This window comes from Sorex fumeus, unplaced genomic scaffold (assembly GCF_029834395.1).
Source record: "Sorex fumeus unplaced genomic scaffold, SorFum_2.1 ptg000033l, whole genome shotgun sequence".
NCBI lineage: Eukaryota > Metazoa > Chordata > Mammalia > Eulipotyphla > Soricidae > Sorex > Sorex fumeus.
The window spans coordinates 21444186-21471909 of record NW_026606090.1 but is presented as its reverse complement, the minus strand read 5'-3'; the positions used below and the strand labels follow the sequence as shown (position 1 = coordinate 21471909).

Here is a 27724-nt window from a genome sequence, read left to right as displayed (position 1 = left end):
ATAGACTTGTGGTTAGATCCAACCGTTGACCGGTCTAACCCCTGTTTTCCCTGGCCATAGATATATTCTTCTACTATATATTTATATTTACATACCACAAATGAACAAAGTCATTATATATCTGTCCCTCTGCTTCTGACTCATTTCATTCAGCATGATAATCTTTTTTAAAAATTTTTAATTTTTTTTCATTGATTTACTTTGAAGCATGATATTCTCTAAGTCTACCCATTTATAGGCAAATTTCATGACCTCATTTTTCCTGACAGCTATATAGTACTCTATTGTATAGATGTGCCATGGTTTCTTTATCCATTCGTCTGTTCTTGGGCACTCAGGCAGGTTGTTTCCAGATTCTGGCTATGGTGAGTAGCACTGTAATGAACATAGGAATGCAGATGGTGTTTTTGCTGTATGTTTTTGGGCCCTCAAAGGTATATTCCCAGAAGTAGTGGATGCTGTGTCAAATGGGAGCTCAATATTTATTTTTTTGAGAAACATCCATATTGTTTGGAGTGTGAAAATTCTTATTGTAATATTTTATCTGGCATTTTTCTTGTGAATAAGATTTGTTTTAAATAATGTAGTAGAGAAATCTAATGAAATGTGTTTTCTTTTAAGGAAACTTACATGCTTGCTGTAACTCTGGATGAATGGAAAAAGAAAATAGAATCTCCCAATAGGGAAATTATTATATTACACAATCCAAAGGTAAGGCACACTAAAGTCTTTGTCTAATATGGGAGGAAAGGTTGATTTCCTAACTAAGGATAACTCAGTTGGTTTCTTTTTCTGAATGATTGTATTTAGTATGACCTTTGGAAATCTTTTATATTATCTTCATAGTTGTGAAACTTAAAACAAATAGTCGCTACTATTATATATCCTGTCCAGCTAATATAAAAAAAATTTTTTTTAGAGGTGAGATAGGGCTACAGATCAGTGATTGAGTACATGCTTTGTGTAGTGTGAGACCTTGGGTTTAATCTCAGCACCCAAAAAACAGACAATTTTTTTTTAAATGTAGGAGTACTGCTATTTATTCAGCCATCGATTAAGGTGACTGAATTTAGTATGAACTCCACATTACTTTTTTTTTTTAATTGAATCACCGTGAAATACAGTTATAAAGCTTTCATATTCGAGATTCTGCTGTACAGTGATCGAACACCCATCCCTCCACCAGTGCACACTTTCCACCACCAGTGTTCCCACCCCCCTCCCAGTCCTCACCCCGCCTCCATGGCAGACAATTTCCCCAATACTCTCTCTCTACTTTTGAGCATTATGTTTTACTCGAATTTTCCGACCACTGTTTAAGCCTGCCTGCCAGGGGCAGATGCTAGATCATTAATTGTTCATTGTTCATTTTGAATATGATGGGTGCTGTGGCCACGTGCTTCTGGAATCCTACATTGTAAGTGTCTGAGTTCCAGATACATTTCTGTAGGGCATCATGAGATTCAGTCGGGCGTTTCTGGACCAGGGCTGTTGGTACGCTAAGATGGTGCCTGGAGACACGTTGTGGGTGTGTCAGATGAGCGGGCGGGAGCCTGGGAGGGACAGCCGAGCACCTCTGCAACCACGCGTCATGGAGATTTAGTCCCGGAACCCCCGTTGCTTGTGGATGCTCTTGGTCACTGTGATTCCATCTGGAGTAGGTGGGGAGACTGGGGGGAGACTGTACCTGCTCCATCTGGGGTGCCCCGGTGAAATTGGCTCGATATGGGGTCCAAAGAGATCTCTGGCTTTGTGGTGTCTTCCAGGACTCATTGCTGTGTCTCTGGCTTTTGATTTCTTTCGAGATTTATTTATGGGTCTCTGAAATAAGGCCAGTAGTAGAGTTTACAGGGTGGTACTGGAGTTGGTTCACATGTGTATTGGGAAGTGGGTACCTGTTGGCGGTACCATATCCCCAAGACAAAAGTTTCTTAGGGAAAACATTGCCCCTGAGAAGAAGTCACTGAGATTACGTGACTTCCCTTCCATGTATAGGGTGTTGCTGAAAGAGGGTTTTGTATTTCCTAGTTAAAACGGCCTGATCGGGGCTGGGGGGAATTGTGAGTTGCTGGAGAGTGAACCTCCCTACACCATTGCAAGGCCAGCGCCCTGCCCACCGTACTATCACTCCAGTTCATCTTGGAAGCTTTTTATTATGACCCTTACTAATACAGATACTTCACCAGTGTCTCTTATAATATTTTCTAACATAAAGCCAATATCCCCATTCTTAGGATGAAACGGATGAAACAGACTTTCATGCTTCTATAGGCCCACTCAGATGCTCCCCTTAAATTTTTCTTAACTCTATTTTCTCTTACTAAATTTTATTATTTGTAGAATTTATCTCTTTCGTGTAACTCTTAAAATATATTAGCACAAAATTATTTATGTACTTTTTAAATTTATATTCTATTAAAATCGTTTTTGAAAAAAAGTTACTTTATCAATTATTGATACAACTATCTGAATTCTAGGACTTTAGCTCTGTTCACCTATGTGTGTAGATGTTACTACCTCCACAATTAAGAAAAAGAGAGATCTATCCCAAATATGAGATAAAAAAGAAACATAGTAAGGGACTAACTAATGAACCGAAGATTTTTGACTATTTTGTTTGTGGAACTGAGTTTACAGCGTGTTGGGTGTGGCATGGAGAGGTTCCTTTGGACCCGGGTAGGGGGAAATGGGCTTTCTGCTGTGGTCTTGGAATGTTACAAACATGAAAAGTATGAATAACAATATTGCAGATCCCAGTACCTCAATAAATATGTTTTTTTAAAGAATAAGATCTTGTATTCTTAAATTCATCTAGTATAATTAAGTTGTAGCATACTTAAAATGTGTAAAAAAAAAAACCCCTATTTTCAGGGTTTTCAGTTTCAAGTTTTGGAGATGCATATCAGAACTCCAGTTGAGATTTGACTGTTTTGAAAGGCATGTTCTGACCTTCCAAGGGAATAAGTAGAGAAGCTTTTAAAGTAGAAAGTCTTTATTGTTCTGATTTTTTTTTTTCATAATTTAAGCTTATGGTGCATTACCAGCCAGTTGCAAGCTCTGATGAATGGGGCTCGACACCCACGGAGCAGGGGCGACCAAGAACAGTGAAGAGAGGAGTTGAAAACATCTCTGTGGACATTCATTGTGGTAATCATTTTTATTTTCCATTTTCTGACTCATGACTTAAATGATGATCTTTACCTGTGAGTGTGGGTTTTCCACAAGGCTTAGAAATCTGTCATGGAACTGGAGTGATAGTACAGTGGGTAGGGCATTTGCCTTGCATGTGGTCGACCCGGGTTTGATTCCCAGCATCCCATTTCCCGTGAGCACCACCAGAAGTAATTCCTGAGTGCAAGGCTAGGAGTAACCCCTGTGCATTGCCCTGGTGTGACCCAAAAAACCAAAACAAAACAAAAAAACTTAAGAAAACTGTTTCATTATATGGCTTTAATCTATGTTTAATGTTGTGGGGGTCAGAGCACTAATGCAGGGGGCATTGGCACCCCACTCCTGGAGTAAGTAATTCCTGAGCACAGAGCCAGGAGTAATTCTGAGCATCGCCAGGCATGGCCCCAAATCCAAAACAAAAAAAATTAATAGCATGGGCCAGAGAGGTAGTACAAGGCCTAAGGCAGTCTGTGAACCTGGTTCAGTTCTGTGTATTACATGTGGTCCCTCAGTACTGCCAGGGAGCACTCCTGAGCACAGTTCCAGGAGCGGCCTGCAGAGTGCAGAGCCTGGCCCATTCCTCCGTCTCCTGAAAAAATGGTCACATCACCTAGTAAGAATCTCATGACAGCCTCTTACAAAGTTGCTTAGTACACATAGGAGGTTGGGTGAAACTGGCAATATAAACCTGGAAGTCATTAGGGCTGATAAACGATTTAATCCTAATTCTAAGGAATGTGATGAAATGTGATTTCATCTGCTTGATTAGGAATTTATTCCTTTTAACTCCTGGAAGCTTTTGAAATGAGAACTATTTTTTCAGTAGGATTATGGTATTTATCTGTTGATGTCTAAGTAGGGCCATTTATTATTGGTTTTATAATATACTTAACTAGATTATAAAATTCCTCTCTTTAATTTTTTTTTACCTTTTTTTTTTTTTTTTTTGGTCCACATCTGGTGATGCTCAGGAATTACTCCTGATGAGCATGAGGGACTATATGGGATGCCCAGGATCAAACCCAGGTTGGTTGCATGCCAGGCCAGCACCCTACCCGCAGTGCTATCTTTCTAGGCCCCCCAAATTCCTTTTATCTTACATAGAAAATGGTTGTCTCTTGACTAGAACGTCCGAGTCAGGCTAATTCGAAAAGATGAGTTTAAAATTTCAGGCTTTCGTTGCATACTAGACATGGTAGGGGTTAGGGATGTAACTAAGTGGTAGAGCACTTGCTGTGCGTGTGCAAGGCCTGAGTTCAGTTTTTCTGCTGTCTGATGCTCTGGTCAGTGGTGGTGTGGCTTAACAGCACCCTCCCCCCAGTATAGTAGAGGACTGGGGCGATAGCTCAGGGCTGCAGTGTATGTACTACAGGAGCCCTAGGTTCGATCCTGACACTGTGCGCCGTAGGTTCCCTGAGTGCCTCCACCCTCCACCAAGCAACAAAAGAATAATATTTAAAAGGCCTATTGCTGGAGCTGGAGTGATAGTATAGCAGGTGGGGCCTCTGCCTTGCATGCAGCTGGCCTTGCTTTGATCCCCGAGCATTCCAGTTATGTGGTCCCCAAGCACTGCCAGGAGTGACCTCAGGCGTGACCCCCTCACACCCACACCTCCAAATCCTATTACTGTTAAATTGTGTGAATCTGATAACTGCCCTGTGCTTGTATACAGGATAATGATAGATATGTGCAATCTGATCACTTATAATTCGCAGATAATTTAGGAAAACATACGATTTACATACACATAAAAGAGAGGAGGTTAATAAACTAAATGGGATATATGTTAGTGTTGAAGCTGTACACGGGAGAATTTCTATACTAATTCTCCATAAGGTTCGTTAACAGTAAAATTTTGTTTTGTTTTGGGGCCACATCCGTTGATGCTCAGGGGTTACTCCAGGCTCTGCGCTCAGGAATCATTCCTAGCAGTGTGCAGGCGACGATATGGGATGCTGGGGATTGAACCTGGGTCTGTGGTGTGTAAGGCAGTGCCCTACCCACTGTACTATCTAGTGAGCCTAATAATAAGTTTTTTTAAACAATCTTTTTGAGTTTGTTTTATTTTTTGGCAGAGGGGGACGGTGTTTAGGCCTCGTTTGGTGGTGCCCAGGGGACCATGTGTATTACTGGGGATCTGAACAGGGTTGGCCACATGCAAGGCAAGTGCCTTAACCCCTTTTTTTTGTTGGATTTTGGGCCACACTTGGAGATGCTCAGGCATTACTCCTGGCTCTGTGCTCGGTATTACTCCTGGTTACCCTGGAGGACATTTGGGATGCTGGGAATCGAACTGGGGTTGGCCATGTGCAAGGCAAATGTCTTCCCCTCTGTACTATTGCTCCACCCCCTCCCCTTTTTTACAACTTAAAGATAAGTTTTTATACGTATTTTAAGAGAAGTCATTGTAATTTTATTAAGTAGTTAAGCATAGAACAATTATATGTCCTTTAAATTACCTGCTCATATTAACTTGCACATCTTTGTCACTTATTTGTTGTGAATGTGTGATTTTAGAACACATGACTTGCTGTCAAATTTTTCTTCTGATTCTGTCCTAGGCGAGCCTTTACAGATAGATCACTTGGTCTTTGTGGTCCACGGCATCGGGCCAGCTTGTGATCTCCGCTTCAGAAGCATCGTTCAGTGTGGTAAGTTTGCAGAGCATGTGTGTGTAGAACTTTGGAGTCAGTCTGTTCCCCCCTTAGACCGAGTGGAACAGTACATTTCTTAGGCGAATAATTTGTTTTTTAGCAACTCTTTAGTGAATAAGCCCTTAATCCTTATGAATTGCTTTAAAATGTGATGATCCTGTTTCTTACGATTGCACATTTAAGGATGCTACAGTGTAGGCTTCCCTCAAGCCTGTGTTCTCTATTTCCTGGCTTGCTTATTCCACTGAAGAAGGCCGTGTACTCTCTTGAACACACGTCCCTAGTTTCTCTCTTCGCACTTTTTTTTTTTTTTTTTTTGCTTTTTGGGTCCCACCTGGCGATGCTCAGGGGTTACTCCTGGCTTTGCACTCAGGAATCACTCCTGGCAGTGCTCAGGGGATCATACAGGATGCTGGGAATTGAACCCGGGTCGGCTGCATGCAAGGCAAATGCCCTACCCGCTGTGCTATTGCTCCAGCCCCACGTACGTCTTTCTAAGCAAGTTTTGTCAATAACAAGTACTTAGCTTCACTTAAAAAAAAAAAAAGATACCATTTAATTGAATAAAAAATTTCAGCCATTTTTTATAGCTCATATTGTAACTCATATTGTGATAATTTTTTTATATTCTAATTGAAATATACCTAAGTATACTTCCTAATATACTTCCTAAATATTCCTAAGTATATTTGGGCATATCAGCTAGAAAATTAAAAAAAGCTTATCATAATATGAATCACGAAAACCACTTAATACAGGTCCTTAGTAAAACTTGATTTTGAAAGGGATAGCCCCTGATACATCTCAAGAGGATACGAGACCAGGACGATGCAGTGCGCTCAGGAAGGGACAGATGACTACATGTCCAGCATGCACAGTGTCTGTACCCCAAACCATCAGTGGCTATATACTTTCCATGATCAGAAAAGCAACTTCCTACTAATAACAAGGCAATTATCCTATTACAGTACATCACATAGCACATTTCCTCCTTTATCAGCAACCACATACAGTCACTAGTTAACTTGTTTATCACTGTAATGCATCCAGGTGCTGCTAACCTCGAGCTGCAGGACTGGGGGCCTTCCCGGACCTGGGCGGGAAAGGCGCTCTCTCTGTGCACTCAGTTACCACTCTTCCAGTCAGTTCCCAGGTCTGAGCGCAGCTGAGGTTCCCGTCTCGGGCTCGGGTTGTCTTCCGACAAGCCGCCAACTTGATAGAAGTCAGAGTGTTTCTGTCCCGATTGGAGGGTACTATCCAACTCAGCATAAACTATAAGGTTAAGATTGATTAAAATATAAATTTCAAGGGTGTTTTAGAAAGCTGGAGTATTGAACATTGGTTGTTTGTAAGAACCAAAATGTTAGGAAGAATCTGATTTTGAGGCCTATTGACACACTGATGAGATTTTTTAAAAAAAAAAAAATTGAAACCGTTCCTGGAATAGTAGAAATTTTTTTTATTTTATTTTTTGCTTTTTGGGTCACACCTGGCGATGCACAGGGGTCACTCCTGGCTCAGGCACAGCTGAGGGGGACCATATGGGATGCTGGGAATCGAACCCGAGTTGGCCGCGTGCAAGGCAAACGCACTACCCGCTGTGCTATCGCTCTAGCCCCCAGGAATAGTAGAAATTTTTAGTTTAACTTTTTCTTTGATAAAATATTCTGTATGATGAAAGCATCTTCTATTTCAAAGGAATCCATTTTCCTATAGATACTGGTAATTTTTCCCAAATATCCTCTGTTGTATATGAGTCAAACATAATTATAGACGGTGTAATTACATTGTTTATTTCATCCTTAATTCTCTGATTTTATTTTTTCATTGTTGATGCATAAGTTAATTTTCTTTTTCAGTTAATGACTTTCGCAGTGTTTCTTTGAACTTGCTGCAGACACATTTTAAGAAAGCTCAGGAAAATCAGCAGATTGGGAGGGTAGAATTTCTTCCAGTCAACTGGCATAGTCCTTTACATTCTACTGGAGTGGATGTGTGAGTAATACCTTTCTCTTTTTTTTGTGGCGAGGTATTAGTGGTAGGAGCTATGCCTTTTCAGTAGTGGCAAGGGTTTGTTGTGGTGGCTGGGACGGTCCCTCCTAGAGATACTTGGCCTTGGGATGAGCCTAATGGTTCTGTGTTTAGCTTGGTGATGTGGTGCTGGTTAGAAGGGTGGTGCTGAGGGCCACCAGGGCTTACCAAGCTGTGCAGGGGAATGGGCTGAGCTTCGCCCATTCAAGGCATGTTTCAGCCCTTGGAATATCCCCTACCTCCTGAGCCTTCGTTTCGTTTACCAGAATCATAGTATATTCTCTGATTATGTTTGTGGCATTTCTGCTGCTGTAGATGATTATTATTTAAAGTCTCTTCAGCCTCAAACATTTCGCACTATATGTTGTTTCTGGGCCACACCCAGCTGTACTTAGGATTTCCTTCTGACTCTGCACTTAGGGATCACTCTGGGCAGTACTTCCAGGACCATATGTGCTGCTGGGCTCGAACCTGTGTTAGCTTTGTGCAAAGCAATCGCCTTACTCTCTGGCCACCAAGTTTTGTACTTCTGTTTTTTTTTCTTCTCTTAATTATGTATTATTAAATACTATCAAATCTCTTGGTTTAAATAGCCAGATTTAGAGGTAATAAGCTGTCTTCCATTATATTTTACTGAATTATTAATATTTATTAAAACGGCTTTTTTTTTTTAAAGCACAAAAAGGCAGACATTGTATTCTTTGTGTTTTGGCCCATACCCAGTGGTGCAAATAGTGAATTTTGTTTATAGTGTAAATTTTTTTTTTCTTTTTGGGTCACACCCAGCGATGCTCAGGGGTTACTTCAGGCTCTGCACACAGAATTTACTCCTGGCAGTGTTTTGGGGACCATATGGGATGCTGGAGATTGAACCCAGGTTGGCCGCGTGCAAGGCAAATGCCCTACCTGCTGTACTATTGCTCTGGCCCTATAGTATAAACATTTCTATCTTAAGATGTCAAAAGCTAACCATACCTCAGGATGTACAAAGCAGATGGTTATTTCTTTCATGACCATATTTAAATAATATTTGCTCAGATTTACGGGCAAAATAATAAATTTCCAAACGTTACTAGCAATTACGACCTGAAATATAATTAGCACAATGACCTTTAAGTGATGACTTTCTAAATCACAAGAAATTTTACGAAATGTCGAATGTAAATTTTATGGTAATATCAGAAAAGATTGATTCTGAACTGTGGGCTCTCCAGAAAGAAATGTGTTAATAATAAAGTTCCAGGACAGAACTGGAATGCTTCTCTGGAAGATAAAGGAAGTAATCAGCATTATTTCCATGCTGCTCTTAGAAAGAAGATAGTACAGTAGATAGTACAGTAGATAGTACTTGCTTTGCACATAACCAACCCGGGTTTGATCCCTAGCACTGCATATGGTCCCCAGGCACTGCCAGAGGTGATCCTGAGGGAGAGCTGGAAGTAAGCCCTAAGCACAGCTGGGCCCCAAAACAAAACAAACAAAAAAAAAGTAGAAGGGACTTTCCAGTGTCTTTCAGTTCTTAGTACCCTATGATTTGATTATATTCCTGCGGCCTGTGCTCTGCCGTGATGTTGCTGCCCTGGCGTGGTGCTCATGCTTCTGTGTGTGAGGTGATGCCAGGAAGTGACTAAGCGCGTGCCCTCACTGAACCACAGAAGCAGTAGATTCTTCGAGGAATATTTCTGGGAATTTTGAGAAAGCTTTAACTGTAAGTTCATTTAGATTCTACCAGCATATAATCATCTTTTTTGTTTGTTTTGTTTTGTTTTTTTGGGGGGGTGGCCACACCCTGTGACACTTAGGGGTGACTCCTGGTTTTTGCACTCAGGAATTACTCCGGGGAGGGTTCAGGGGACCACATAGGATGCCAGGGATGGAACCCGTGTCAGCAGCATGCAAGGCAAAAGCCCTATCTGCTATACTATTACTTTGTCCCCTCATCATTCTCTTTTGAGAATTCTGTGTGTGTGCTGTTGGCCTCTGGCTGACTCGCTTTATTTCAGCTTTTAGAAATTTTGCATTGGGAGATGATGTGTGATCAAAAAACCTTAATGTTGAAAACTTCAGCAAAAGCCCTTCCGTATACTTTCTAAGGTTTTGTTTTAGAGAATTATGTTTCTAAAAGCAGTATGTCTAATCAATTTTAACATACTGATTATGATTACCCAGCCTCAACAAGCCTAAACACACGGCCAGTGCTGCCCCCTTCATCTTCATCCCTGCGTCTGCTACCCATCTTTTCTCTGTGTATTTTTATATTCCCCACCCTTCCCTTCTTCTGTTGTGGCTGTTATTGTGACAACTTATTTCACACTCTTGGTGGTGGTGTTCACACACTTAACTGACCATGATGCCTCTTGGGGTCACACACTTTGGTTGTGGTTGGGTTGGTCCCAAGCAGGAAAGCTGTTGGCATGGTGGTAGCCGGGATCGAACTCACAGCCTCGGCCTGCTCAAATGGCTGAATGTCGCGTCTCCCTGCACCTCTGGGAGTGACCTCTTTTTCGTAGGGGTCCCTCCCTGCAGTGCTTGGGGATTGAACCTGTGCGTCCTACATGCAGAGCATGGTTCAGCCCATGGAGCTACCTCTCTGGCCTCCTCAATTATTCTTACATCAGCATATATATTCTCAAGTGTTCTAATTTCCAGCTAATGTCATGATGTATGCATGTATATAAACAACACATACACATATACGTACCATTTTGTATCTGCGTACAAATGCCAGTTCATGTGCATACGCATTTTTAAATTGAAATCCAACTAAGATCTATGAATTGCAGTTAGTCGATATGCCATTCGTCTCAGTCTCTTGATTACTGGGTTGTTTGGTTTTTTTCACACTCAGAAATTTACCAGTCACATTCCCGTGACTTCATTGAACATGCTTTTCTGCCCTCCGGTTCCTACAAAGTTATAGTATCACTTGTATCTTCAGATGTCTCTAAGCTTGAAGAAGACTTAGCTGGATAGTGACTTAGAGCAGGGCTTCTTCATTTCAACCATCAGCCCCTTTCACCTGAGAAATGTATCAGGGGGGAGTGTCCATGGGCTTCTAGAAACACTTCAGATTCCTTACATGTTTGGTTTGGAATTAATTTTTGGTTCTTATATGTTTAGAAGTCTGTTACCATTGCCCCGTTTTGCTACCTTGTGAACCCACTTTGTAAGAAGCTTGGACTAGAGGACATTATGGATTGTATTTAAGTTTTCTGCTTAAAATATCTCTTACTGTTTTCAGAGATCTGCAGCGGATAACCCTGCCCAGCATTAACCGCCTAAGGCACTTCACGAATGACACTATTCTGGACGTCTTCTTCTACAATAGCCCCACCTACTGTCAGACTATTGTGAACACAGTTGCTTCGGAAATGAACCGAATATATACGCTTTTTCTGCAGAGGAACCCTGATTTCAAAGGGGGTGTATCCATTGCTGGTCATAGTTTAGGTAACATGAATTCTTTCCGACCAGGGAGGACTCTCACATTTTATGGACCCTATTTTAAAAGCACAGTATGTTTTATCAGTATCAAATCCAGTTTTAGGCTTAAAACGGAATGTGATGATTTTGGGAGGGGCTGGAGGGGTGATAAATTGGATAAAAGACCGTTTGCTTTGTGAATTTTGCTACATTGGGTAACTGACATCACATTTTTGTATGAAAGATAGCTCTGTAGTGCTAATGCTTAGAAATTGTCACTTCTTTTTTCTATTTTACTTATAGGTTCGCTTATATTGTTTGATATTCTAACAAATCAGAAAGATTCTTTGGGGAATATTGACAGTGAAAAGGTAATTTAGATATTCAGCTAGGTTCTCTTATAGTATTTATTAGTAAGGATTTTTAGATGTTAGGCCTAAATGTTTTATTTTAGTCTCAAGCCTTCACATTAAATTTATATTTATTTTTATAAATTTGTAATTTTTTTCTGACAGCTATGAATGACAGAAGTAGCTATGCTTCTACAGATTTTTGCCACATTTAAAAATAGCTAGAGGGGCTGGATCGATAGCACAGTGGGTAGGGCATTGCCTTGCATGCGACCAACCTGGGTTCGATTCCCAACATCCCATATGGTCCCCTGAGCACCGCCAGGAGTGATTCCTGAGTGCGGAGCCAGGAGTAACACTTGTGCATCGCTGGGCGTGACCCCCCCAAAAAAATTAGAAATAAGTAGATACCGTATATTATACATTTATACTGCTGATCTGTTAATAAAATCTTATTATAGAATCATTGAGCTGGAGTGGAATTTACATATGATTAAATAAAGATTGATCACATGCAAACTGATAATTTATATAAATTGAAGGCAGTGAGAGGACTTGATATTTGTTCTTTTAATAAAACAAAATCTTGTGAACACTTACCTATAGTGCTAGTTTAATTTAGTACTTGGAATATATATGTATATATGGATGTATATGTGTATGTGTACATATATATACTTTTAAAAAAATACAGTGTATTGTGTTGGGCCATGAGTTCTTCTAGGATAGGAGCTTTGTCTTAGATTATTTTATGCCTTAAATACTGTTTTCCTAAGGAGAGCTCAGAAAATGTTTTGCAAATTATGATGAAAAACAAAAAATACTTGATTATTTTAAGAAAGTTTTAACTGAAGTTAAAAATCTTAAAGGTAAAGGTAAAGGCCCTCCCGTTGATCGTCGATTTGCTCGAGCGGGCCCAGTAACGTCTCCATTGGAGACTTTGTTGTTACTGTGTCTGGCATATCGAATACTCTCGGTAGCTTAAAGTTTACTTCTTAATTTGATTTAAAATTTGTTTACAGTTCAGATACATCTTGTGGAAACCTTTACATAGTACATTTCTTTATTACAAAACTAAATTAATAGAGGAAAGCATAACTATTCCTCTCCTTAGAGTATTGAGCTTTGCAACTTGATTTTTAGGATTCTCTGGATGTCGTACCGGATCATGGAGACACGCTGACACTAGAGGAAGATTTGAAGAAACTTCAGCTCTCTGAATTTTATAGTGTCTTTGAGAAGGAGAAAGTAGATAAGGAAGCTCTGGTAAAAAAAAAAGTTTCTTTAAACTTTTTATATAGTACCATTTAATTGATTTTTTTAATTTAAAAATTTTATTAAAGCACCGTGATTTACAAAGTTATTCATAGGGGGGTTTTAGGTTAGTCACTTTTATTACTTGTTTTTAATAACTATCTCTGCCTATTCATTCAAAGCTTTTTTTTTCCTTTTTGCCTCCCAAGAGGTCCTCAGGAGACGCAAGGCTCCGGTGGACATGAGGAATAGTGCTGCTCAGGCCTGTGGCAGTCTCAGGGGCCACACCCCGAGTTCTGGATAAAATTGGGGTCCTCTGCATACAAGTCATGTGGCTTAACCCCTGTGCCATCTCTAGTAATGGAAGCATTTTAGTCACAAATTTATTATTACCGATGTTCATAGAATTGTTTTTCAAATCATATAAAGTAAAGGGCTAAAGAGATAGTACGACAGGTTGGGCACTTGCCTTGCACTTGGCCATCTTGGTTTTAGTCCCTGGCATCTCATTTGGTCCCCTGAGCATTGCTAAATAGGAGTAATTCCTTCCCCCCCATTTTTTTTTAAGTTTTTGGGCTACACTGGGTGAAGCTCAGGAGTCACTCCTGGCTTGCACTCAAGAATCACTATCTCTCTGGCCCCTAAGAGTTATTCCTGAGTGCATTGTCAATGTGGCCTGAAAAATGAATACAGAAAAAAAAATCACATAGAGTGATCTATGCTTTGTGCTGATATTGATATACATACAGTGCTAGAGTACACACTCAAAAAAAAGTACTGCTCAGAAATCAGCAAATGACCACCAATTACGCAACTTTTATTTCTCTTAATCTTTCAAGAGCTCAACTGTTGATACTTGCATTTTTTTTGCCACTCTCTTTTGTTTTGCAACCACATTTGGTAGTTCTTAGGGTCACTTTCTGGCTTGGTACTTGGGGGCTGTTGCTGGCAGTGCTCAGGACCATGGTGCCAAGATGAAACCTTGACCTGGTTGCAGAATATACACTCCAGGCCATGGGGTCATCTCTCTGACCTGGTATTTGTTTTCAGATTCAGGATACATGAATTACTTAATAGGTGTTGGTAGGTGGTTCCTATGATCAAGTACTGATGTTAGAGTGGTTTGTGTTCCCTACGTCGTGGTATTTATTGTTACTGGAAGTGATGCACATTAAATAACCGGACACTTAAGTTCTAAGTAAGAAAACAAGTACCCAGTGATGGGAGAATGATAACAAGTTGAATGAATTTATTATGGGCAGGTAAAGCTAGGCTTTCCTGATCAGGAGCACTTAATCTGGGATCTTGATTGTCTGCTCTGTATTAGTTCTGTTGCTATATGTTTTTACTGCTTGTCCATGAGTGACAAATTGGAAATTCCTAGGATTGTGACATCTGTGTGAGCATAGTAATCAGTGTTTCATTGTCATGAACTTAGATATGCCCCTGTCTTTAGGTATATACCAATACTTTGGTATTGATACTTTTTATTCTTTCTTTTCTTTCTCTTTTTGGGTCACACCCAGCGATGCTCAGGGGTTACTCCTGGCTCATACACTCAGGAATTGCTCCTGGCGGTGCTCAGGGGACCATACGGGGTGCTGGGAATCGAACCCGTGTCAGCCATGTTGGCTGCATGCAAGGCAAATGCCCTACCCGCTGTGCTATTGCTCCAGCCCCACTTTTTATTCTTTGAACTGCACTCTTTATTTTTAAATTATGAAGGATGTTGTATCATGAGGATACTTTAGTAATAGAAATCAAAGAATAACAGATTGTGTAGACCTTATTTTTTTCAGGGCAGGACTTCTCTTTCTTTTCTGTTTTTTAAAGAACATTACTTGATTTTATTTTGCCTAGAAATAGGAACAGGGGCCAGAGATATATTACAGTCGGTAGGACACTTGCCTTGTACCCGCTGATCTCTGGCACAACCTCTGGCTCCCTGAGCACTGCCTGGAGTGACCCCTGAGCTCCGAGCCAGGAGTAAGTCTTGAGCATTACCGGGTGTGGTCCAAGTACCAAGATAAATAAGCACAATATGGTTTGTTTTCTATGCCTAGGCCTTGTGTTCAGAAAAGGATCTGCAGGAGATGGGGATACCCTTAGGACCAAGAAAGAAGATACTAAACTATTTTAGGACCAGAAAAGACTCAGTGGTATGTACTAATATAGATTGTTGGTATAAAAAGTTCTTTATGTTATTATATTTTGTATTGAGTGAACCAAGCATTATTTACTGGTCTTGGGTCTCTTCAGCAATTAAGCATATTTTTATTGATATCCTTAAAACTGTTATTAGTTGTTTTAGCATTAGTGATAGGTGATAGAAGTCCTATCACCTCAGGGCTAGATGGAGACAATATAGTGGGTAGGGGGCTTCCTTTGCACACGTCCGACTTGAGGGTTTTTTTTTCCAGTTTGATATTTTTTACTGTATCAGAGTTGTATGATCATTGTTATTGATTCCAGAATATTTCCATTGTCCTATTAGTAATCACTTTTTATGTATTTTTTTTAATTTTAGTGAAACACCATGAGGTACAGTTGTAGATTTACAAATATTTGTGCTTGGGTTTCAATTATACAATGATCAAGTACCCATCCCTCCACCAGTGCCCATTTTTTTATGTTTTCTTTGTTGTTGTTGTTGAGTCACACCCAGGGGTTTTGAGGACTAACTCGTGGCTCTAAGGTCAGGAATCACTGCTGGCAGAGCTCGTGGGCCATGGTACTGGGCATAAACCTGGCTTGGCCATGTGCAAGGCAAGTAGCTTGCTGCGGTACTGTCTCTCCAGCCACTTTTCAACCCTTTTCTGTTTGGTGTTTTGGGGCCAGCTTGGCTGTGCTCAGGGCTTACTCCTGGTGGGCTCAGGAACCATGTGGAATGCTGGGGATCAAATCCAGAGGAACTGTGTGCGAGGCAAGTGCCCTACCCATTGTACTATCTCTGGTCCCGTTTTAGCATTTTAAAAGGTTTCTCAGTTCTTGCTTTAGTAGGCATCATATTGTGTACCCATAGAGACGTATATACAACTTTTTAAAAAAGCATTAAATCTCTTTAGCAGTCCTTAACATTGTGCTGTTGTTTCAGTGTTTGCTGCCCAAATGACAGGACAGCTTTCGTCATTTTAGGTTGATGTAGGGATGTCAGTTCGTAGCTTATAGCAGCTTTTGTGTCCATCAGCTACAATTATTGGCTGTCTTTTATTTATTTATTTATTTTTATTTTTAGTTGGCTACCTTAAGAGTGATGGGCTGGAGCGATAGCACAGCGGTAGGGCGTTTGCCTTGCACGCAGCCAACATGGCCGACGCGAGTTCGATTCCTCCGCCCCTCTCGGAGAGCCCGGCAAGCTACCGAGAGTATCTCGCCCGCACGGCAGAGCCTGGCAAGCTCCCCGTGACGTATTCGATATGCCAAACACAGTAACAACAAAGTCTCCAATGGAGACGTTACTGGGCCCGCTCGAGCAAATCGATGAACAATGGGAGGACCGTGACTGTGACAGTTATTTTTAGAGTTGTTCACAATAATTTATTATATTCAGTATTCCAACACCAGTATTGACATCATTCAAGCATCCCACCACCATTATTTTGAATTTTCCCATCACCACCCAAACCTGCCCCAAGAATACATACTAAATAAGTTATTTTGTATTGCTTGTTGTGAACAGTTCACTAAAAATGACCCAAAAATGTTTCCTTAGAGGAAAGTGTGTGAAAAAGATTTGTATCTCACCCCGAAGCCAGTCAGCCTTTGTATAAGAGATTACTAACATGTCTTTACAGATTGTCCCTTGTATGCTGATATACTCTTGGTACATCAGGTAGGCAAAGTATGAGATGTATGGGGCTGCATGCTCCAGGAATTCTAAAATTTTAAATAGAATCATAGAGCTAGAGTTAAATTTTTAACTGGATGGTGACTTTGGGGTGTGGAGGCATCTCTGCAGCCTGTTGCTCTTTCTCTTCCGAGATTTATCAGTGAGTCTCTGGATCATGGCCATGAATGAGCTACTAAGAGAGCCCGGCAAGCTACCAAGAGTATTCTACCAGCACGGCAGAGCCTGGCAAGCTCCCTGTGGTGTATTTGATATGCCAAAAACAGTGACAATAACAGGTCTCGTTCCCCTGACCCTGAAAGAGCCTCTAATACGGCACTGTTGGGAAGGACGAGTTTTAGGCTGCTAAAATCTCAGGGCTGGGACGAATGGAGTCGTTACTGGCACCCACTCGAGCAAATCAATGAACAGTGGGATGACAGTGATGCAGTGATATGGCACATTGACTGTCATTTAAAAACTCTTCCAAGCGTCCTTTTAAGCCGGCTGAAAACTTCATAATCCTTTGGGTACTTTTATTTCATAGCAGCTCCACAAAACTATTTTTAATTCTTTAGGGTATCAATAGAGCGGTCCCACCACTAACTTCAGGGATGAATTCGTCTGACGTCCCCAGAGACGCAGAGTGCTGCCAAGGAATTGATGATACTGGAAACGAATATCTGGACGTTGGCATAGGACAGGTGACAGAACTGATTTTCTTCAGGGTCTCTGTTTCCATTGGCATGGAGGAAAAAGTGGAAATGGTGTTTGGGCCACACTGGGGGAGCTTGGGGGCTGCTCCCGGCAGTGCTCAGGAGCCCTGTTGTGCTGAGGATTGAGCTCAGTCTTCACGCAAAGCAGGTTCTTGCGCTACTTTCCCAGCCTCGCGTTGCACCCTCCCACCAGGTGCTGGTCAGCCCACCTTGCTGACCAGTGCTAGTGCCTGAGGGAGGAGTCGGGCCACACCTCTCCATGCCTGGGTGCTCCCTGGCTGCACCCGGTGATGCTTGGGGGCTTGTATGGTGTCAGAGCTCAGACCGTGGCTCGTTTCATGCAAGACATGCACCCTAACCCCGTATTATCTCCGGCCCTGGAGAGGAGCTTTACCGAGAGATGCTTCTGTTTCCTTCCCACAGGTGTCTGTAAAGTACCCTCGGCTCATATATAAACCTGAAATATTCTTTGCCTTTGGATCTCCCATTGGGATGTTCCTGACTGTTCGAGGACTAAAAAGAATTGATCCCAGCTACAAATTTCCAACATGCAAAGGTTTCTTCAATATTTATCATCCTGTAAGCACTGAATAGCTCTTACCAGCTTACCATAATATAACATCTATTGCATTGGGTTTTTTTTTTTTTTCTATGCTATTCTGTAGTAAGAAGACAGCTTAAAATAGTATTGGGCTGGAAGTGACAGAGCAGAAAACTTTTTATGTAATGAGCCTGATGTAATGAGTTTCTCAGACTATTTCCACTTCTTCAGAAAAGTTAACTCTAACGCATGTATTTCCTGTGTAGTTTGATCCTGTGGCCTACAGGATTGAACCAATGGTGGTCCCAGGAATGGAATTTGAGCCAATGCTGATCCCGCATCATAAAGGCAGAAAGCGAATGCACTTAGGTATGTCTGAGTATAGACTTGATAATTCTAGAGCTTCTGATTAGTACAAACGAACTAGACTTAATTCACTTAGTTCAGCAATATTAGGCCCTAGGCTCTTCATAATTCATTTAATTTCAGAACTCAGAGAGGGCTTGACCAGGATGAGTATGGACTTTAAGAACAACCTTCTAGGCTCACTACGTATGGCCTGGAAATCTTTCACCAGAACGCCAGACCCCGCCTTACCAGCGGCAGAAGCTGCAGAAGAAACTGAAGTAGAATCTGAATCAAGTTCAGAGAAGCCTAACGGTCAGTGATGTTCTCCATGTTGGTTCCCTACCTCTCGCCACACGAGAGGCACTCTGTACTGTGTAGTTTCCATTCTCCTGGGGGCTTCTTCCTTTTGCTTTTTTGGGGGAAGGGGGTTTGGTCCATGTTTCGCAGTTCTCAGAGGCTGTTCCTGGCTCTGTGCTCACCCCTGGTGGTCCTTGTGGGGGCCACGTGTGGTGCCGGGGATTCGAATCAGGATCGGCAGGATGCAAGGCGATGCCTTACCTCCTGTAATCTCTCTCTGGCTCTCCTTTTCCCTTTTTATTGTATAGGCCAGTACTGTGAATCCTAATGGACCTTCAACTTTGTTGACCTTTTCTGTCACCTAATAGCCACAAATTATGGAAAAACATTATTTTTGAGGAAAAAAATGGCACAAGAATCTGATTATCTGGTAACAAGGTTTTAAAACATTCCCTGGGGTGAGAGAGAGAGATAGCACAGAGGCTGAGAGCACATGCTTTGCATGCGGGATGCCCTGGTTTGATTCCCAGTACTGCATGATTGATTCCCCCAAGCCCTCTTAAGCACTGCTGTGTGTGGCCCTTAAACAAAAGCCCACCAAAAAAGGGTGTAACTCAGTGTTAGAATTTGCATGCTTTGTATGTATGAGGCCCTGGATTGGATCCCCAGGACCAGAAACCCCAGAAACATAACCCATTAGCAAATGGGAATTACGATGATGTTAAAAGCCTACTCTGGGAAGTACCCTTTACAGTAGAATATCTATGTATGTTACTATCTTTCAGGGTCAAGGGAATGAGGACCATCATTGTTACTGTTTTCGGCATATCGAGTATGCCACGGGTAGTTTGCCAGGCTCTGCCGTGCGGACGGGATACTCTCGGTAGCTTGCCAGGCTCTTCGAGAGGGATGGAGGCTTTTGGGCCATCCTCTAATCACCTTTACAGGGATTCCCAGTCAGGCATACATGCGGGCAGGACACTCTCAGTTTCCTGGCTGGGTGCTAACTAGCAAATTAGCTAGGATACCCTCTGAATTTAATTTCATAACATTGTATTTGCTAGTTTTAGTTTTTAACTACCCTAGAATTCTGTTTTTGCTTGCTTTCAGTTTATGAACGGAAGGAAAATGAATTAGCAATCAAGGGTACACAAAAAATGGCTTGGACAAAGTATGACGTTATTTTTGTCAGGGGGCACACGTTGGCAGTGTTCAGGGCTTGCTCCTGGCTGTGCACTCAGGATTAGTCCTGGTGGTGCTCAGAGAACCGAATGGGGTCCCGGGGATTGAACTGAGGTCGACTGCATGCAAGGCAAGCACCCTGCCTGCTATGCTGTCTCTCCAACCTCCAGATCAGTACCACTAGAGGAGAAGCTTTTCGAGGGCCGGGGAGGAAAACGGGAGAGAGCTTTCTGAGGAGAGAATAGAGGATCCTGTGGCTGACCTGACGTCTGAGAAGGAACAAGCCACCTGTGGAGGAGTGGGACGTGTGTGATTTTTGCTCTGGTTCCTCCGTGCAGAAGATGGCGCAGAAGAGGCCGCTGCCAAGGAGGAAGAGCCGCCCATCAACGTGGGGCTGTTGAACGGGGGCCAGCGCATCGACTACGTGCTCCAGGAGAAGCCCATCGAGAGCTTCAACGAGTACTTATTCGCTCTGCAGAGTCACCTGTGCTACTGGTAAAGGTTTCTTATTTTGTTTCTGGGAGTCTTTCTTGGTTTCTTGGTGTTAGAGGGATTTGATAGATGTGGGGAAAGGATAGGTTTGTTACACTTGAAGACTCAGAGTGATTTCATTTTATAATTTCGGTGCATGGGGCTCAATGACATCAGCCATGAGTTCAGTTAGCAGAATGTTCAAAGTGTGTCCTTTGGCTGCCCTTTGGCCAGGATGTATACCTACGATCGAAATAGAAAAACTGCAACTACTGGCATCTCCCCCACCTTTAACGTAAACATAACGAATTTTACTAAGAATTAAATTGGGGGCAGAGAGATACAGAACAGTGTGCCTCACCCAGGCTCAGTCTTCCAGAAGGGAGGAGAGGTGGGAGGGAGAAGGTGGGGATGGATATATTCTTTCATTTTTAAGAATGGATGACGAGGTAATTTGTGATAAACCTGTTTCTTTGGCATTTTTCCATTCTCATTAGCATATTTGACAATTGCTCTGTATCGTGGTTATATTAGGATTAGTCTTTCAGTCTTTCGAGGTATAATGGTCTCATTATGGTTTTTATTTACACTGATCAATATGATTCATAATGTTGAACCTATTTTACTGTGTACATGTTATCTACACATCAGTGGTGAAGAGTATTTTCTCATAAAAATAGTTTATCAGGAACTAGAGAGATAGCATAAAGGGTAGGACACCTGCCTTGCACATGGCTAACTTGGGTTTGATCTCCAGGCCCCATTTGGCCCCCTGAGACTGCCAGGGGTTATTGCTGAGCAGAGAGCCAGGAGTAGGCCTGAGCACCACCGGGGGTGGCTCCAAAACAAAACAAGATTATCAGAGGGCTGGAGAGAGAGTACATTGGGGAGGGTGCTTGCCTTGCACACGACCAACCTGGGTTCCATCCCAGGCATCACATGTGGTCTTTTGAGCACCGTCAGGAGTAATTCCTAAGTGCAGAGCCGGAAGTAACCCCTGAGCATCGCTAGGTGTGACCCCAAAACATAAAAGAAACAACAAAATAGGTCACCTGGGCTGGAGTACAGTGGAGTACAGTAGGTAGGGCTCTGCCTTGCAAGCCCTTGGCATTCCATATGGTCCTCTGAGCACTGCCAGGAGTGACCCATGGGCACAGAGCCAGGAGTAACCCTAAGTACCTCTGGGTGTGGCCCCAAAACAAAATTATTTCTTTTAGTTTTTTTTTGGGGGGGGGGGTTAAGGATGACTCATGGCTGTGCTTGGGGGCCCATGTGTGGTGCCTGATATTGAACTAGGGCCAGCCACTGCAGGACAAGTGCCTCAGCTCCTCACTCTCTGGCCCCAGACTGGATCGTCTTCATTACTCAGCTGCAGGAATTTCTTCTGAGAGCCAGAGGTGGCTCAGTGATTTGAGTGTATGCCCCAGGTGGCCTTCCTCAAGACTCAGCACCTGGTCCCCTGAGCAACCCCACAAATAGCTTCTGGGCACTGCTGGGCGTGGCCCCCAAAGCACTTTTTGGTTTGGGAGGTCACACCTGTCTGTATTTAGGGCTTACTCCTGACTCCGAGCTCAGGGGTCATTCCTCGGGCCTTGGGGCACCATATGAGGTGCTAGTCACCAACATGCAAGCCAGGCACCCTACCTGCTGTACTGTTGCTCCAGCCCCAGAAATTTTGCCAAACCCAAAGTCTTTCAGATTTTCCTGTGGGGCAAAGAAATAGTACAGAGGACAGGGTACTTGCCTACCAGGTAGCTGCAGCTGTGACAGTGCTTCACAGTCCAGCAGTTTGTGGTCTTCCAAGCAGTGCTCAGGTGGCCCCGGCCCCCCGGGGTTGTCGAGCCCAGGGGGTCAGGCCAGATGGTTGTGTGAGGTGATGGGAGGCGGGTGGAGAGGGAGGAAGCATGCAGTGCTGGGAGTTGGGATCTGGGCCCCCACACCCCAGGCATGGCTCTGCCCCATGGACACTCCCCGGCTCTCACTTAGCAGTTCCAGTTCAGTTGGAGATTTTAACACAGTCTACGGTAAGGATTGAGGTTCACTCTTCTATGTCAGGCTAGCCCTTACTCGAGCATTTGGGTAAGCCACATGGCTAAGCCACTGAGTTGCCTTGGCTCTTTTGTTCCATTGACTTGTGTATTTTTTCATTTGTTTGGGGGCCACACCCAGTGTGCTCAGGGCTTACTCTTGGCTCTACATCAGGGATCACTCCTGGTGGTGCTCGGGGACCATAAGGGTTTTGAGGATAGAACCTGCAAGGCAAGGGCTTTCCCTGCTGTACTAGCACCCCAGCCCCAACTTGTCTATTTTTATGGCAAATAAATACTGTCTTTCGGGTGACACACCCTGCTCAGGCGTCCTGATGTGCTGGGACTGAGCCCAGGTCGGCCACGCGCGTGGCAAGCACCTTCCTTGCTGTGCCTTTCCGACTCAACACTTGATGACTGCAGCTTTAGAGTAAGTCTTGAAATCATTAGTATTTCTACTTTCTTATTCAGTTATTCTAACTACAGCAGGGCCTTTGCATCTTCTTTTGTGCTCAGAATGTGTCTGTTACTACTAAAGTTTTCTTGAATCTTGTGATTACATTGTATTTGTAGATCAATTTTTGTGAATCCCAACATCTTACAAAATCTTCTGAATCTTCCTCATCTTCTCTCTCGTGTATTTTGGCTTCCTTTCATATATATACATACATACATATATATATGAATATATATATATGAGAGAGGATATAATAAAAGTTATAAATCCTTTCCATTTTGTACAACTTTCAGCATTTTGACAGACATTTAAGTGCCATTTTTATTTCCTTCTGTGAAAGTTACCTGCATTCTTCTTTATGATGAAATGTTTTTTTGTGCTTTGCTTTTGGGCCATAGCTGGCAGTGCTTAGGGCTTACTCCAACTATATGGGGTGCCAGAGATTAACCCTGGGTTGGCTGTGTGCACAGCAGATGTCCTAGTGGCTCTGACCCTGTGTTTTTTTTTTAATTGATTAGTCTGTGATATAAATTGCAAATGCTGGGGCTGGAGCGATAGCACAGCGGGTAGGGCATTTGCCTTGCACGTAGTCAACATGGCTGACCCGGGTTCGATTCCCAGCATCCTATATGGTCCCCCGAGCACCGCCAGGAGTTAATTCCTGAGTGCATGAGCCAGGAGTAACCCCTGAGCATCGCCGGGTGTGACCCAAAAAGCAAAAAAATAAATAAATAAATTGCAAATGCTTTTTCTCCTTTTTTTTTTTTTTTTTTGCTTTTTGGGTCTACCTGGCGATTCACAGGGGTTACTCCTGGCTCTGCACTCAGGAATCACCCCTGGCGGTGCTCAGGGGACCATATGGGATGCTGGGAATCGAACCTGGGTTGGCCGCATGTAAGGCAAACGCCCTACCCACTATGCTGTTGCTCCAGCCCTCTCCAGTTTTTCTATGATATTGCCTAGGTGGTTTTTGATAAATAGAAAATGTTTATCTAGTCAGATTTCACTTTTCCTTTTCAGCTTTTGGAATTTGTGCTTGTATCGATTATGTTTATACAAATTTTAATTTATGTAAATGATGTAAAATTTACAGAAATTTCTAATTTATGGAAAGTATCTTAGTACAAACATTAGTTCCTTCTTTTACCACATATTTTTTCTTTGCAGGGAATCTGAAGATACAGTTTTGTTGGTCCTCAAAGAAATCTACCAGACCCAGGGTATCTTCCTTGATCAGCCTTTACAGTAAAAATGGACCGTCCATAGCTGCTTAACGTAAGTTTTAAACGTCATGTTATGCCGCATGGTTTCTACATGTTAACATGTTCTAAGAAACTATGGCGTCTCACACTTTTCTATTACCTTTCACAAGATTTGAGCTATTCATATTTATATATAGAGAGAGGGGAATTGGTTAAAATTCCTGGGAAAAAGGCCAGTCGCCGTTTAAAGCAAGGCTACTGTTTGTTGTTAGTGATTTTTTACAACAACAGTTTTCAGACTCTCACCCCAGTTCTCATCACTCAGAGTCAGTTGCAATTCCAGTTCCAAAGAGCCCATCCTAAGACGTAACTCCCAGCCTGCCCTGCGGTGTGTGACCAGCGTTAGGCTGGGGCCTTCCCCGCTGCCTTCCTGTCGCAGCATCTTTTCTGAAATCTTCCCCACTCTCTCCCGTAGGTGAACACTGAGGCTCCGTCCCCAGAAAATCGACCTATTCGTTGCTGCCATTTCCCTCACCTCAGCTGCATCGTTCTGCATGTTGCCTGTCCCATTCAGCACTGGGTTTTGGGAAGAAGATCTTCCTTCGGAAGCGAGTGGAAAAGCAATAGGAAGACCCTATTACTTTTTATTGATGGCTTTATAGAAAAACATTATTTTTTTTCCATAGCCAGGGATGGTTTACATCTTTAATTCTTTGATGGTGATCAGTAGGTACCAAGTGCCGCAGCTTACCACTTGAGAAGGTAAAGTCTGTTTTGCTTGGATTTGCCTTAGACTGGGTAGAAATCCTCATAGATAGAAATATTTGTTTTATAAAAAACCTAGTTTGGAAGCAGACTCGAGAGGTTTCCGAAGGAATTTTGGAGTATATTCATCTCATTGTTGTTCTGTGCATTTCAAAACCAAGTCTGAGTGGATATGGAAAGGACTGTCGAGTAGGGAAATTTTAAAATCATTTTCCTCCACATACACAGAAATGAACAGACTAAAGTGAAGCTCAGAGAGCACTGTTTACTCTCTGCCTTCAACAAGCAGATTTCCTGCTAGCAAGTACTAATGCTGCTCCTCCTTTTAAAGCTATTTCAGTTGCTCTGAAGCTAAAGGGTATAATTTAGTTCATATTAACTGAGTTTTTATAAAGCAGAGGTGTTGTATACCAAGACTCCAGCTGAATCTGACTTTCGTTTTGGTTCCACACCTGGTGATACTTGGGGCTGCTCCTGGCCCTGTGCTTGGGAGACCATGCAGTGCTGGGGAATCAAACCCGGGTCTCAGACCACCGAGTGCTCTCTCCGGCCTAGTAGCTTCCGTTATTGAGGGTAAAGGTATAAAACTGAAAACTTGAACCGACAGTCTTGACAGACTGGGTTATACATAAACCCTTTGGTGTCCTGTCGTCTGCCTCATCCCCCTGTGTGAGGGGCACTGATGTCTGCAGAATCGGTGGGGCTTAGTGGTAGAGCACCTGCCTTACACACGTGAGGTCCTGGGTTCCACTGTCTTTTAGATACCAATAAACTAGACTGCTTACTTAAAAGGTTCATGACACAGGTAGGTTTGATGTGGGGCAAACTTTTTATTTGGAAAGAAAACCCGTTTCCCTGAGGTCCAAGGAGCGATTTTGCAAAGCCACTGTTAGGTCGCGCAAGCTGAAATCTTGGAAAGAACAGTGAACGTAGAGTCATTTCTTTCGTGGCATCTGCTCAGGTACAGGCATGTTTTTCCTCAGTGGTCAGAATTCCCTGTGATGTTTTCACTCTTTTCATGCTTCCACCAGCCCATGAGGCGGAAGCAGGCAAGCTGTGTTTTGTTTTTTGTGAGTTTTTTTGTAAATCATTATGTATCATGGCATCCAAAGCACTGGCATTTTTCTTATTTTCTTAAGCCATCCCTTAGACAGCAGTGGTCTTTGTTCCTTTTTGAGAAGAAAAGGAAAGAGAAGGAAGTTAATTACTGTCACTCTAGAGCTGGCCTAGGTGATTCAGTATAGATCACAGCCCTGTCCTTTCCTTACCAACATTCATATACTAATGCTGACTAAGCCAGAAAGACATTTCGAATATTGGGAATACTTTGTTATAGAAATTCTGGTTTGAAATAAGAAAATTAAGGAACAATTAGTATGTTAAAGGGGAAGCTTTTGTTAAGTTTTCAAATTCTTAATTTTATTCTTTATGTTAGCATTCTATTTACTGTAAGTAAACAAACCAAAGGACTAGAATGAGTCCCTGAAACCAAAGATGAAGAGCATAACTCTGGATAGCTAAATAAACCACATTTGTATTAAATGTTTCTTTTACTGGTGGTGAGGGGCAGGTAACTGGAAAAAAAAAGGAGAAAAAGTGAAAAGCTTTATATCCCATCTATCTGATATTATCATGGTTGTATATTACTTAGGGCAAGAAGCTTGCTTTAAATTATTTCGTTGTATATTATTTGCACTACTCAGTTGTATCATGTGCAATCTCTTGACCAAGCGGACTTAAACATTTTGGTAGAGCATAACTTTATGCAGACTCCCTGCTATGGAACTGGTACTGCTTATCTCAGCAAGAGACTGTTTGCATGGAAAGAGTAAACAGCACTGATTAGCTTTCTAATATTTCGCACTTTTTGAAATGTTTGTTTTTTACGTGATTATATTTAAAGTTTAGTAAATACTGAAATAAAATCTTATTGACCAGTTGTCTATTTTTCCCGGATTTAATCTGTCATAAAGAAAATGATACAATAACCATTTTTCTCTTCTCCTATATCTTACTGAAACTCTCAAAAAAAAGTTCCTAGGGCCAAAAGAGTTAGTTGAGCATGTGCTTCATATAGATGAAGCCCTGGAGGCAACCCCCAGCATCCCCAGAAACTAAAGTTTAGGGCAAACAACCCATACCATGTTCTTTATTTTGGCAGATGACAGAATTTAAAGCATGGAAATTAAAAGGCAAAGATTGAGACTCTCCTTAGTACATAGACTTATCAGCCCGTACTATGGGGGAAATAGTCACACTTTGGAAATGTATCAAAGTAATAAAAACACCATTTGCCCAAGGAAAAAGATACAATATAAAGATCACAGAAGGTGATAGTATTTTGAGGTCACAGTATTTTGGGGCCACAACACCAGAAGTGCTCAGGGGCTGTGAGGGTTCGAACTCAGCCGGCTGCGTGCAGGACAAGTGCCCGACTTCCTGTATCTTTCTGGCGGTTCTGAAGTATTTAAATCCCAATACAGAGAAATCAATCAGTTTTGGTGATGCCCCATAATTGGTTCTTAAGAAAATGGATAGATCCATATCTTCTAGATAAGTTAATCTTTCTGTTTTGTTTTGGGGCCATCCCTGGTGTTTAGGGCTTACTCCAGGCTTTTCCCTACGGATCACTCTGGCAGGGCCCAGGGGACCCTATGGGGTGCCCAGGATCTGACCTGGGTTGGCCATGTGCAAGACAAGCGCCCTGCCTAATGTACTATGCTCCAGCCCCTATTTTTTTTTCTTTTCTGCCTCAGCCAGCTGGCAGAGTTGGTGCATTTGGGCAGATTACCCAAATGAAGAGAAAGATTATGAACAGTCAAGGACAAATTGGGTAGAAATAATTATGACCTGTTATTACAGAAACCAGACTCCCAACTATTTTCTTCTATATTATGCTTTTTTAGCAATTCACTAAGTTATTTATGTCCATAGCAATATCTGGCTAGACATAGCAGTGGTAAATTAGCTAAAATTGGACAGGACCCTACTTGAGGTTTGATAATTTAA

The 27724-nt window shown here is 42.3% G+C and overlaps 1 protein-coding gene across 4 annotated transcripts in view; it reads left to right on the top strand.

Moving 5' to 3' along the window:
• The window catches only part of DDHD2 (DDHD domain containing 2), a 118961-nt gene that overhangs the window by 6014 nt on the left and 85223 nt on the right, over positions 1-27724 (top strand). Inside the window, exons 3-17 of one of the 4 annotated variants that reach the window (XR_008792831.1) lie at positions 622-711; positions 3027-3147; positions 5733-5822; positions 7685-7820; positions 11098-11306; positions 11583-11650; positions 12773-12895; positions 14947-15042; positions 17288-17413; positions 17849-18004; positions 18233-18335; positions 18456-18626; positions 20132-20288; positions 23916-24036; positions 24438-25945. Coding sequence is in view for 2 of the 4 variants with exons in the window: in XM_056116785.1 (XP_055972760.1) it covers positions 622-711; positions 3027-3147; positions 5733-5822; positions 7685-7820; positions 11098-11306; positions 11583-11650; positions 12773-12895; positions 14947-15042; positions 17288-17413; positions 17849-18004; positions 18233-18335; positions 18456-18626; positions 20132-20288; positions 23916-23997 (1728 nt within the window). In the remaining 2 variants the exon portion in view is untranslated. Of the gene's footprint in view, positions 1-621; positions 712-3026; positions 3148-5732; positions 5823-7684; positions 7821-11097; positions 11307-11582; positions 11651-12772; positions 12896-14946; positions 15043-17287; positions 17414-17848; positions 18005-18232; positions 18336-18455; positions 18627-20131; positions 20289-23915; positions 24037-24425; positions 26653-27724 lie in introns of those variants that run through there. The other 3 variants (XR_008792832.1, XM_056116785.1, XM_056116784.1) reach the window with 3 other exon arrangements.